This window comes from Homarus americanus, unplaced genomic scaffold (genome assembly GCF_018991925.1).
Source record: "Homarus americanus isolate GMGI-L3 unplaced genomic scaffold, GMGI_Hamer_2.0 scaffold44246, whole genome shotgun sequence".
In the NCBI taxonomy this organism is placed as follows: domain Eukaryota; kingdom Metazoa; phylum Arthropoda; class Malacostraca; order Decapoda; family Nephropidae; genus Homarus; species Homarus americanus.
Genome location: NW_024745309.1, coordinates 427501 through 440913, shown reverse-complemented (window position 1 = coordinate 440913; position 13413 = coordinate 427501). Strand labels below are relative to the sequence as shown.

At 44.2% G+C, this 13413-nt stretch overlaps 1 protein-coding gene across 1 annotated transcript in view; it reads right to left on the bottom strand.

The window, feature by feature from the left end:
* Positions 1–7735: 7735 nt before the first annotated feature.
* Positions 7736–13413, bottom strand: part of LOC121878642 (homeobox protein EMX1-like) — a 32491-nt gene continuing 26813 nt past the window's right edge. The window contains exons 2-3 of the mRNA XM_042384969.1: positions 9403–9575; positions 7736–9088 (exon numbers count right to left, since the gene is read on the bottom strand). Coding sequence (XP_042240903.1) covers positions 8762–9088; positions 9403–9575 — 500 coding nt within the window. The 3' untranslated portion in view covers positions 7736–8761. The remainder of the gene's footprint in view (positions 9089–9402; positions 9576–13413) is intronic.

Genomic DNA, 13413 nt, shown 5'->3' with positions numbered 1-13413 from the left:
AATCCACTTTTGTTGGGGATTATCACATTCTTTCACTCTAATGAAATCGTTAATCATATGTGTGGTTGTTCTTGCTGTGGTGGCGGCTGTGGTGGTGATAACACTTCAGTATATCCTTATCTCTCTTACACTGATATCAAGGAATGTATTCATCACCACACAAAGCTTATCTTTGTCATATTTACCTTTCATCACCATATATTTTATAGTACAGTGTGTGTCGGCAGAAAGTACTACGTTTTTTTGTTAATATGGGAAATATAATTTTATGTAAATGTCCTCCTTACTACATAATAGTTCAGTTTTAATATAATTGTTCTTTTATTTAAATGTTTCTGTAACTACGAATAGATTTACATACAAAAATCTCCCTATTCTCCCTCTCTCCTTCCCTCCTGCCCTTCCATCCCTCCCTCCCTCCCCTCCCTCCCTCCCTCCCTCCCTCCCTCCCTCCCTCCCTCCTCCCCTTCCTCCTCACTCGTTTCTGGTTAAAGGCGAGACATCAAAGACAGTGGGATTAGTGGACGTGTTTAATATTTGGGTAATCCGATATGTGATGTTCAAGACAGGTGACCCACAGACTTGCTCACACAACTATCCATATCTCGTGTGTTTCATGTCACTGTACACACTGAACTGCCACAGGTAGCCAAGACACATCCTAGTCCTTACTACTACAAGTCTTAGTTTATTTACGATGTTGGTTATTTCATGTCATGTCTCGTCTCGCGATACATTATGATGAACTGTGAGTGTTGGTGATTTACACTACCACATTTAGTCTAGTTCTATTTTATTTGTGGGTTACTATCTGGAGGTCAGGTAGATCTGGAGGTCAGATGATGAGGTGGGGCTGGGAGTTGGGTGGGGCTGGGTGGGGCTGGGTGCTTGGGTGGGGCTGGGTTTGGTTGGGTGGGGCTGGGCTGGGTTAGGTTGGGTTGGGTGGGGCTGGGTTTGGTTGGGTGAGGCTGGGTTAGGTTGGGTTGGGTGGGGCTGGGTTTGGTTACGTTGGGTGTGGTTGCATGAGGTTGAGTTGGATTGGAATAAGGTTTCTTTGAGGTTTAACTTCATCCCTTCACTGTCAGTTGTGGTACAGGTGATGACTAACCCATAGCTGGTGATGATTGAGCCACAGGTGGTGATGACTGACCCCCCAAAACCCCGATAGAACAACAGTTGATGAATGGACAGGCAACACCCTAGAAATGGAAGAGACCAGTGAGGTTGATGGATGAATGGCGACCGTGAGTGACACCATCCAGGGAGCTGAGATCTGTTAGAGGGATTGATGGTGTCCTGGCTACGGCACACACACACACACACACACACTGGATTACATTAACAAACGCAGCTGTTGTCGGTTTTGCATATTGTTCCCAAGGCTACCGACCGCTCACTCTACCTATCTGACGGATCCAGTTATCTAGGACTCGTTGATGATTAATGATAGGAGTAACGATAATATTTATAAGTAAGTAATTTTGAAAGGTTAATGCAAAGTGGGGGGGGGGGGTTATTAGCATGAGTTGTGTTGGTTGAGGTTCATTTTGTTTATCGTGTTGTTGTTGGTGATACTGATGTGTTTGCGTGGGGATGTTGTTGTTGTTGATTTAGTCTATTGTAGTTTTTAATACAGTGTGTTGCCAGTGCTCGCTCGTAGGTTGATAAGTATGAATGGAAAAGTTCAGTCAATTTCAGATTTATTCAATGAAATCGGCATACAAGTTTACAATGATTCATTATGTGTATAGACAATGCAGGTGTTCAATATACATATGTATTGGAGGTATACAATGTTACCCCCCCCTTACCACAGCATACAATCCTCCTCCAACCCTCTCACTCCCCCTCCAACCCTCTCACTCCCCCTCCAACCCTCTCACTCCCTCTCCCACGAGCCACACAAGACACCGAGGCCATGAAAATTCAACTAGTTGCACAAGTTAGGGCATTCCTCCTCCTCCTCCTCATTGTTCTCCTCATTCTCTTCCTCCTCCCCATTCCTCCTCACTCTCCTCCTCACTCTCCTCCTCTCCACATCCTCCCCCTCCTCTTCTCCCCATCCTCCCCCTCAACCCCCACCCCCACCTGTCCTCCTCCTCCCGATGAACTTTATAAATTCACAATTTTCATTTTATAGAATCATTAAACATCGCCCGAGGCTCCGACAGGGAGGAGGTACTCGGGGGGGATTGTCTTGTGACGCGGCAGACATCGAGGAACTCAACCTGGAAATATTAGTCTTAATCACTCGCGGGGCAAAAGCAACATAGACAGAACCTCTTTATAAGGCATATCTCTTGGCCTTAGGAGGTATATCAAGTTCCCATAATACTGTCCTCTTATGTAGATTATATACACTGTTGGAACACCACAAAATATTCAAGTAACCACCATCACCATCCTTCAGGGGGATCTACTGATCGCCGGTCAGATTAGAAAGGTCCACCTATATATCGAATGACAGATAAAAGATTCACTTCATTACCAAGCCGGTGTATAATAAAGGCAGAGGAGTAAAACATGATGAGGTGTATACAATCGGTTGAGAAATGACAAGTCGGTAGAGGGTGGACGGGAGCTTGTGTGTGACGGGGGTGTCAGCGTTTACCCGACACCCGTCACAACAAAGACATGTTCACCCCAACGTGGGTCCAACTCGTCCCTCTTCCCACTCGTCCCTCTTCCCACTCGTCCCCTCTCCTTTTTCCTCCTCCTCCTCTTCGTCCTCCTTCTCCTCCTCCTCGTCCTCCTCCTTGTCCTCCTCCTCCTCCTTGTACTCCTCCTCCTCCTTGTCCTCCTCTTAATCCATGTCTCATTCATCCTTACACTTGACCATTATATTATTGAATGTGACACTGTCAAAGACTTCAGGCCACCTGGCTTATTGTATCACGAACTATGTAATTACTACATTGAATCAGGAGTGCTTGAGGGCTGTCTACCCAAAATTTGCTAGCCCACACAGATAAGTCCTCAAATATAATATAATTTCTACTGTACATGAACCACTGTTCTGCGTGACACTGAACAGTGATATCACCCACATGACTCTGACCTATATATACAATTAATGAATATGATCTATTTCTTTGTGTATGAACCTCTGTCCTATGTGGCAGTGAGCAATGATACCACCCTCAGTGTCAAGACCTGACTGAATTACTCACAATAGGCAAACTGTGCTCCAAGCTTTGTCAATAGATTTGTTAACCATTCTCTCTTAATCCGTCGTCCTTTACTTCCTCATCTTTATCGTCCTCCTCATTTACCTCCCTCCTTCTCCTTTACCACCTCCTTCTCTACTTTCTCCACCTCCTATACTTCCACCTTCCTCACTTCTCTATCGCTACCTCCTCCTCTATTCTCATTTTCCTTCTCCTCCTCCTCCATCTTTCTCTTATCCAATTTTGTCTCTCTTTTCTAACACATGACGCCTTTCGCTTTACATGGAGGTCTGTACCGCTCGCTTTCACTCTCAGCTGAGGTGTATTAGGATGCCTTCAAGACTTTATAGCTAGAATCGTCTGTCTGTATCTCTGTATCTCTCTGTCTCTATCTCTCTGTCTCTATCTCTCTGTCTCTATCTCTCTGTCTCCCTCTCTGTCTCTATCTCTCTGTCTCCCTCTCTGTCTCTATCTCTATCTCTCTGTCTCCCTCTCTCTGTCTCCCTCTCTCTCTCTCTCTATCTCTCTGTCTTCCTCTCTCAAATTCCTAACATACCTTTACCTGCCCAGCAATACATTACTATCAACATAAGCACACATTACACGCGCGTGAGTTAACATACCAACTCCCGCACAACCATATACCCAGCCGACCACACACACACACACACCCTTACTGCACACACACACACACACTACACAAACACACCTCCCCACCCCCCCCCACACACACACGTACGTAATACCGGTACACATTAATCTATCAGTGGCAGAACCTGTGGGCGCCTGTCTGGGAAGGAACACCTGGGCGTCACAAGCAGGAGACAGTGTTAAGGCCACCTAAGACTGATGATTGTGGCTGTTACCTGGCTAACCTTAGTGTGTGTGTGTGTGTGTGTGTGTGTGTGAGCGAGCAATAGCGATCACCTGAGTGACTAGATACTAGGAATTTGCGTCTAAGGGAGCTGTGAATAAATAGTGGATACTGCTAAGACATTCAGGTGCACACTAAGATATTCAAAGCCACGCTAAGAGATTAAGGTACACACTAAGACATTCAGGGCCACGCTAAGACATTCAGGTACACACTAAGACATTCAAAACCACCCTAAGACATTCAGGGTTACGCTAAGACATTCAGCGATACCTTAAATATATTTGTGGACAAGCTTAAGGCTTTGGTGGTCACTCTAGGACAAGGGAGGATGTTAGGGACAAACCAGGATGATCAAGGGGACACGAGGACATCCAGGCACACACGAAAAACTCCAGGGACACACTAAGACATCCAGGGACACAAGAAGGGCATTCAGGGACACACTAGAACATTCAGGGACACACTAGAACATTCAGGGACGCTCCGGGACGATCACCTGGTATGACAAACCTGCCCGGCCTGTCATTACCACCACGACACAGGTAAATATTGTGAATAAACTGCGGAGGTGAGACGCCGGTGGAATGTACTTACCTCTGTGTGTCTGTGTTGTTTTTTTCACCAGCTGGGAATGATAGATTAGATCCGGGAGAGGAACTGATGCCTCGGGTCCTAGACAGATATATTCCCTGTCCACCAGTTAGGTTGATAATCCTATAATAACGAGGTGTTTTGGTGAATCTAACGAGGATTTAGGAGTTAGCTCGGTGTGGTCACGATTGGGATAGAGTTGTTATGCTGGGACTAGGGTTGATAGATGATTGTATATCAGTTAACGGGTCTGGGGATTGACGTGGTGGAGGCTAGGCAAACTATTTCTCAGGGCGTGTGTCTTGTTTTTAATTACACCTCGACCCGAAAAAGGCTAAAGTTTAATAAGGAATAGTCGAAGCTGAGAATAATTATTGTAAGGGAATTCGCACGTCAGAATACCATTATCTTTACCTCAACTTTTAATTTCGTTTTTTAATTTCCATTTTACTATTTCTGGAACTCCTGAAAAACCAATGATATCATGAAAGACGGATATTTATATTTGGGTTAGGTTTTACTATATATGAATAAACCAATTTCTTATATCCTTCGTGAATGTGAGACCGCCATCGTTTTCATTTTATTCTTCAAGTAAATTTGCATATCTTGAGGGTTTTGGTATTTTCGCACCTGTACACACGTTTACATGCACACAGCCACACGTACAAGCACTCACTCACTCACTCACTGTCATGGAACTCTTTTTCTCTCTCTCGACTCTCCATCAAGCTATAGTAATGATCACTGGCTCTGACTCAAGTGACTCTGATAACCTTCTTCTTCACCCTCACCAAGACTCAAGTACCACCAGTCTTATTACTCCTGGTGATGAAGGAGGGACGGAGGGGGGGGGGGGTGGTCTTGTGATTGGTGACCCCTTAGCGATACTGTGTAGGATAACCTCGATAGCCATTTGCTGCTTCTTGATATCTTCCTTAATATGTTTCTTACTGATAGCATTATGACGTTATATACAGGATAGAATGCTTCTTATTTTTCGTTATAAAATAGAGGTCTATGGCGATTGTTTTTTAGGCATAGAGGATGTTAGCTCCCACTTGAAAGTTTCCCTGGAGTATGACTTAATCTCAGTTGTCAAGTGACTTTAGAGTTTTAAGTGTCAATACTACTGGGTCATGTCCCCGCCCTGAGGCCTTGTAACACTGCCGTGGGCACTCTGGGGATGTGTGTTCTGTATACTGTTACTTGTTGTATTACCAGTTTGTCGTAGCACAGTTAATAATGATAATGTAAACTTAATATAGTGTAATAACTATTTAGCTGTTCAGATCTGTTCATAAATTATTTTCTTCGTTTATTTTCCCTTCAGTCTGTAACGTAATTCATTGTACTTAGGTTGTTACAAGGAAGATGTAAACTACAGTAGAGATAAATAAGTTTATTAAAAACATAAACAACATGTTAAACCTTAAAGGAATAGCACAACTCTTATGAGGATTGACCACAAGCCCAGGTGAGGCATCAGGTGTGGCCACTCCAATAAAACACGCCAATACACCTCCTTGTAGGAAGTTGGTTACGTCTCACAGATACAAGACAGTATTCTTGTAGAACACGGACTGATTACCACTCACATCATCAGTCATACAACATCACAAGAACTACCTGTGTGTGCCATTCATACACAGTCACTCAATAACACTCACAATGGATGCACAAAACTCACGTATACGAAAATTAAACCAAGTGATGTGTTGAGACCAAGACACACACTGAAGCACAAAGTTTATCCTCACACACACACACACACACACGCATGGTCGCGAAGCATGATGGCTGCTAGTTTCCCACTCTACCTTTACTAAGATGAGAGTTTATGCTAATTGAGAACATTGGACGGTGGAGTCTGAGGGTTACGGAGAAGGCATCTTGTCCTTCCTGCTGGGGGCGTAACTTGAGGGGGTTATCATACACAATTGATCTCTCCTTGACGGGTGAAACTTAGAACATTGGACTGTGGTGTGGTTGATGGGGGGGAGGTAAGAATGACGGGAGTACATCCATCTCCAACTACCAAAAGAGTATTGTTAGTAGTGGATGTGGAAGGATATTATAAACAAAGAGGAATTGGGAGTCGTGGGGGGGGGACTATTTAGAACATTAGACATTGGAGAAGGCGAGTATGGCGTCGACGGAGACACACTACACGCATCTCTTATAGGTAACAAGACGACGGTGGTAGTAGTAATGAAACGATCGGAAATAAATTCATGCATAGAGACACAAAATCAACATTCAAGGCCTTGTGGTCTTGTAAGGTCCAGAAGTCGATGCCTGCGGTAGAATGATGGACGTTGACGCTAATAATTACTGCTCCTCATCAACTAACATCTATCAGACTTTAAGTGTGTATTTTAAGTCTTTATTTATTACTCTAGTCGTCAACAATTAAAAATATAGTGACGGTGACCCCCTAGTGTTTGTGGTGACCTCCTAGTAGTTGTGGTGACCTCCTAGTGTTTGTGGTGACCTCCTAGTAGTTGTGGTGACGACCTAGTGTTTGTGGTGACCTCCTAGTAGTTGTGGTGACCTCCTAGTAGTTGTGGTGACCTCCTAGTAGTTTGTGGTGACCTCCTAGTGTTTGTGGTGACCTCCTAGTAGTTGTGGTGACGACCTAGTGTTTGTGGTGACCTCCTAGTAGTTGTGGTGACCTCCTAGTAGTTGTGGTGACCTCCTAGTGTTTGTGGTGACCTCCTAGTAGTTGTGGTGACCTCCTAGTAGTTGTGGTGACCCCTTCATCCCGCCTCTTCCTCCATCTCTGTTATCCATCCCACCTCCATCTCTTCTTTATCTCCCCTCCTCCATCCCCTTCCATCCCTCCTCCTCCTGAGTGGTAGGAACTTGTCTCACTGACTCGTACTTTAAGTAGAGTATCATAAACCTACGACACAAAATAGGAGATGTAACTTTGCCGTTAATAAGGTGTCGGTTAGTGAGTTTATCTTGATAATGGATTTAGCTAAACATTAGGTTAATGCTCTATTGTTACCATATTTAACCGGGATAGAAGTTATATGTGACAGTTAAGTTAAATTAAAGACAATGTTTATACAAGAACACAAGAGTACACGGGGAGGACCTTAAATACTGAATGGCAAGAACACATTAAGGTATAAGGTAACACTTGATGATTATTATTACACACATGGCGACGTCTCGAGAGTTACACACGATAGTCATTTGTCACTCACACTCCGTCACTCACATTCCGTCACTCACAACACTTAGTTTATTTATGATCAATAACATAAGGACTGGAGGGAGGAATGTATTAAGTATTGGAGCCTCGACACTTAGTAATGTAAAGCTGTAGGTGTCAGTGACTGTGGCAAGGGTCGAGTCAGTTGCTGCCAAGTATAGCTCTCTCCATCTCAGGTTGGCACTCTTTAACGCCCCTCAATGGCACCACAGGGCCACTGTGTCTTGAATGTAGTATTTATATAAAGAGCGAAACTTTCCAAATACCTCGGGTCGTCAGTGTCTGTAAGAGATGACGAAGGATTTTATTTTGTTTCTTAAACTCGTGAAATTTTAATCCTGTTAAGTTTATCCCCGTTAGTGTGAACAACTTAGTGTCTTGTTCCCTCAAGACTTCACTGTTGTTGGTCGTATCACGAAAGCATCTGATGCACATACATAATATATACACTGTTCCACATACTAGATAAAAATCTTTATTTCTGAGGTGTATGACACCCATCACTCAAGACTTAATCTAGTCAGGTCAGGGAGAATTTCTCTAAAGGTCCACCAGAGGGCGGGAACAACAGCGGGCAGTCCTATCTGTCCGTGACTAGCGGAGCCAGGCCGAGCACAGCCTTATACACCAAGGCTGTGTACTCGCTCCTACATACCACTATATTAACACAAATGTTCACAATTTTCTGGCGTGTATGGCGCTGGGTGCACTGCCGTGTATCCGGAGCATACAGCAAGGTGTGCACATACTTGGCACAGCCGCTATGCACAGGCGACGCACACCACCGTGTGCACAGGGGCAAACATACAGGGGTTTGTACAGTGTGGTAGGTGCAGCAGGTCCTGACTGGGCGCAAAGGGATGTAGGTGTGGCCGAGATGGGCGTGAGCAGGTAGCAGACACCTCAGCCCGTGGTGAGTTCCACCCGTCCCCCGCCCACGCCTACACTTTCACTCTCAGAGTCGTCCTCGATGATCTCGTCGTCCTCTTCTTCCTCCTCCATGGGTTTGGAGGCTCTCTCAGGAGAAGCTGAGGAGGCGGAGGAACACTTATCGGAGGTAGAGGAGCTGCTTCCCCCTACTGCAGTTGTTGATCCGCCTCCTCCACCTCCTCCTCCCCCTCCTACTGCACCTCCTTCACCATTATTTCCTCCCCCTTCTCCACCTTCTCCTTCGTCTTCTTGTTGGATTCTCTTCTCTTTCGTCCTTCTGTTCTGGAACCAAACTTTGACCTGAAACAAGAGAATAAGGTTCAGTAGAAGGAGACAAGTATTGTATCACTACTGTACTGTACGTGGTGAAACAAATCCAATACCTGTCGTTTTTATACATATGGTGTATATGTGTATATCTTAAACGTATACATGCACGCATATGTGTTTACGTGTTAGTGTATATAGACGAAGTACTGTACTGGAGGTGGTGGACTGTGACCTTCAGGACCTGGCCGTTGAGAGCATCACACCCAAGTCTGATGACCTGAAGGGTTTGGAGATTTACGTCACAAAACAAACAAATCAAAGACACACAGAGCTGAATCATTTACCTGTGTTTCAGAGAGGTTGAGGGACTGGGCCAGCTGTTTCCTCTCGGCTCCCACCACATACTGGTTCTTCTCAAACGCTTCCTCAAGTTTCAGCAGCTGACTCGGGCTGAACGCCGTCCGGATCCTCTTGGGCTTCCTGAAGGGCTGTAGCAGATACGCCAGCTGTTCAGGACCTGCGGTTAAAATCGGTGCAAATGAGTTAAATGATAGTTTCTATGTTTCACAATAAACAAAAGTGTATCATTAAAAGGATGTGAACTTAATTAACCCTGTTAATTACCGTGAAAAAAAAATACTAGAAGATCAATCCAGTTATGATATACTGTATGGAAATCTTATTCACTTAAATAGACCTAAGATTGATATCAGTGTAGACTTTAATCCTACAATTTAGAAAAATGTTTAATCCCACATCGGCCGCCCCCTCACTTAACTATCAGCCTCGACAATATACCAGCATCTCTCAAGCCTGATCCCTAAGCCCCGTGTGTGTGTGTGTGTGTGTGTGTGTGTGTGTGTGTGTGTGTGTGTGTGTGTGTGTGTGTGTGTGTGTGTGTGTGTGTGTTTTATCTCACTTCCCATCCCTGTAGAATTTCCCACAGACAAATAAACCTCCATTATACCCCATTTTTATCCACTAGTGATCAGGCTCACTCGAGTTAATTTGCGGCGCGACTGTTATAGGTCTCCTCGCCTCGATATCACTTGGCACCACAATACACTGGAGATAAAGATGCCAGATACACCCTACCAATAACCAGCATCCCTGTTACCTTGGCGATTAACCCGTAGTCATGTATAGCCAATTTGGGATATCGTGATGAGAAAATTTGTATTCTAGAAATTATTGACCGAACACTTGGGACGCAGGCCGTCGCTCACGCCCCGGAGACCCCGGCTCTCAGATCTCAATACTGTTGGGGCGGAGAAACCCTTCCTAAATCTCTCATAATGTGCATAAGAGCTTCAATCCGCAGATAAGCGAATTGAAACGCGCACGGCCGCAATACAGCCAACAGGTATTAGCGCTAAGGCTCAACCTCGCACGCAAACACACCCGGCTTTCGACCGTGCCGGATACCGTACTTAGCGTTATCATCACCTGGCCACTTGAGTTTCAGGGCATGAAAGAGGATATTATTACTCTTAGCAGGCACGAGCACCTCTCTCATGAAGTGCTGTCAAACTCGCCTGATTCCGCCTCGGTTTGGTTGGACGTGTCATGGTATATTTCAGCCTTATTTACCGCTCGTGTGATAGTAACTGGGCTGACGGGCAGAGCAAATTGTGGTTTATTTGCAAGGTCGCGTCACGTATTCATGTGCAGTTGTGCTTGCAACGGAAAATCTAAACAGACTTAAATGGAATGAAATATACAGTTGAATACACTAGATATTTTGAGAACCAGGGAAGGAGGAAGATAGGGGAAAAAAAAACGTGAATTATTTAAACTGTAATTTTATCTCTTGTTGGTCAAATTACTGGGAGTGCCACCTTGTTCCGCACTAGTAACTACTCATTCCCGCCTCCTATGAATTGTGTAAACGCCTCCCGGGACCGACCGATCCACCCAACGTAAAGATTCAGAGCCACAGTTTCCATAAGCGAAGAGGTTTTGGGAACGATTCTCTCGATGATATGCGTCGTTCTTGAGAATTTATCGCTTATATTTATGGCCCTATAACTTGACTTGATTAATGAACCGAGGGGCCGACTTGCCTTCCCTCCTCTCCCTTCCCTCTCTTCCTCCTCCCTTCCACCTCTCGGTTTTCTTACGTATTTAGCATAATTCTTCACATCAAACGATACCAATCAGAAAAGGGATTAAAAGTAGCGTGGATTAAGTGTGTCGTGTGGTGCAGGTATCAGGGGTAAGGGGCGGTATAGTATGCTAGGTAGACTCGGTATTATGGCCGCCGTCGCTTTGTTTACCTTGTGTGGCGTGCCTCTTGAAGCCAGGTGTACCAACTGTTCACCACCGACATACAGTTGCTTTGTAGGATATTATTAGCGAAATAGCTTTTATATATATATCTCAACGTTAAGTACATATTCAGTCTTAAACAATACTCGTCTTACGAATGAGAGATAACTAAGATATTGCTAGTTTATTATACTTAATCTTCTTACGAGAGTAGAGTAACCGGTGGTAACACTGTTTGAAAATACAGAGTCGAGGCAACATAGTGGTATCTACTAGTATTCACAAGGGTTATCTGTATGTTACCTTACAGCTAACACATCTACCTTGACGGATCTCCCATGAACCATCAGTTTGGTTCCGCCTCTTAAAATATCGAGCGTGCCAGAGGTGGAGTGTTAATGATACGTGGAAGTGAAATACTGAGGTCCTCTCTCTAATTACAGTAGAGTGGACAGTAAAGGTGGACGGAGAGAGAGAGAGCAGGAGCATGAACAGAAAAATAACCTGACGGAAAATACAGGATCTATAAGTATATTCTGAATATATCGGTATATATAATGTTCCCTTGTTCTTCATACACTGCTTCATGTGACCTTCCACCAAGCTATAAAGACCTCGATCGTAATTAATGAGACAGTCTACGGCGTGTTTCTCCTCCTCCTACTGCTATGCCTTCTGGATCATGATAAATGTAGAAATAAGAAAAATACCCAAAGGAGCTTGAAGTGACTCGAGTGTACCCAGTGCTCGCCTCCCCCCCCATCTCCTCTCTTATCTATGTGTCACTGGTATGATTTCGGGGCACCCCTAAACCACCCAGCTTCTAAATGGGTATCTAATATAGCAGTTAGGGGACGATCAGACATATTTTTAAGGGTATGGATGAAGCCACGACAACCACGTACAAATACAAACCCAGGACCACCCAGCGAGCCACACACACAAACACACACACATACATACATACATACATACATAAACAAACAGGAAGACGGAGGTAAGGAGTGGTGTGACTCTACATAAGTTTACGACCCTGGCTACTCTACACCTGAACCCCCCCCCCTTCCCTCCCCTCACACCCTTAAGTTAAATATAAATATTATTAACAAATATTTTTAACTACAAACCATAAAAAAAAAGTAGAATGCCTTATTAATTAAAGATATAAACAATAAGAAAGTGAGTAAAAAAAATATCATCACTAATCAAAGTTTCGGAAGAGTAGGAAGTAGACACAGACGACAGTGAGAGAACATTACATCTACCTTCCCTCGCACACACCCCCCTCTCACCCCATCCCCACCCCCCTCTCCACCTCCACCCCCACCCCCTCTCTCCCCTCTCACCTCCCTCTCACCCCCACTCTCCTCTCAACCCCCCTTACCCTCTTACCCTCTCCTTCTCCTCACAGGTAAGTACACTACAGGTGAGACCAAATACCTTCAACACCTGACAAGACTTTATAAAACTCAGCTAAATGTATTCAATCACGTGATACTTTGGATGAGATAACAAACTGAGCACCAAGTTTTTATGATTACAAATAAGGTAAAAAAAAGCCTTTCTTCATATATACAATAAATTCAAAAATAAAATATAGGAAAATAACTAAAATACTGATTAAAATAAATAAAATTAATAACTCGTATAGCAAGAATAATTAATTCCCTACAGTACCTTCCTCTTAACTAGCGGGAGACAAGATTAAGGGAGCATAATTTATCATCAACCACAACCGCTCTACCACTTTGTTAATTTGCATACTAACATTTATTTACCAAGACGTTTGAATCTATCGTAAAGAGTTATGAGCCGGAAATGAACCCCCATAATGAAGTACAGACAAACATACGACCAGGTGGACAGATCGAAGTGATTTCTATATCCCTCGTCCACGTCGCTTAATAGAGGGATAATAATACTAATGTCAGCAGCAGACGCAGCTGAGCAGCAGCAGTAGCAGAATCAGTAGCTTAATCAGCAGCAGCAGCAGTAGCAGAATCAGCAGCAGTAGCAGAATCAGCAGCAGACGCAGCTGAGCAGCAGCAGTAGCAGAATCAGCAGCAGTAGCAGAATCAGCAGCAGTA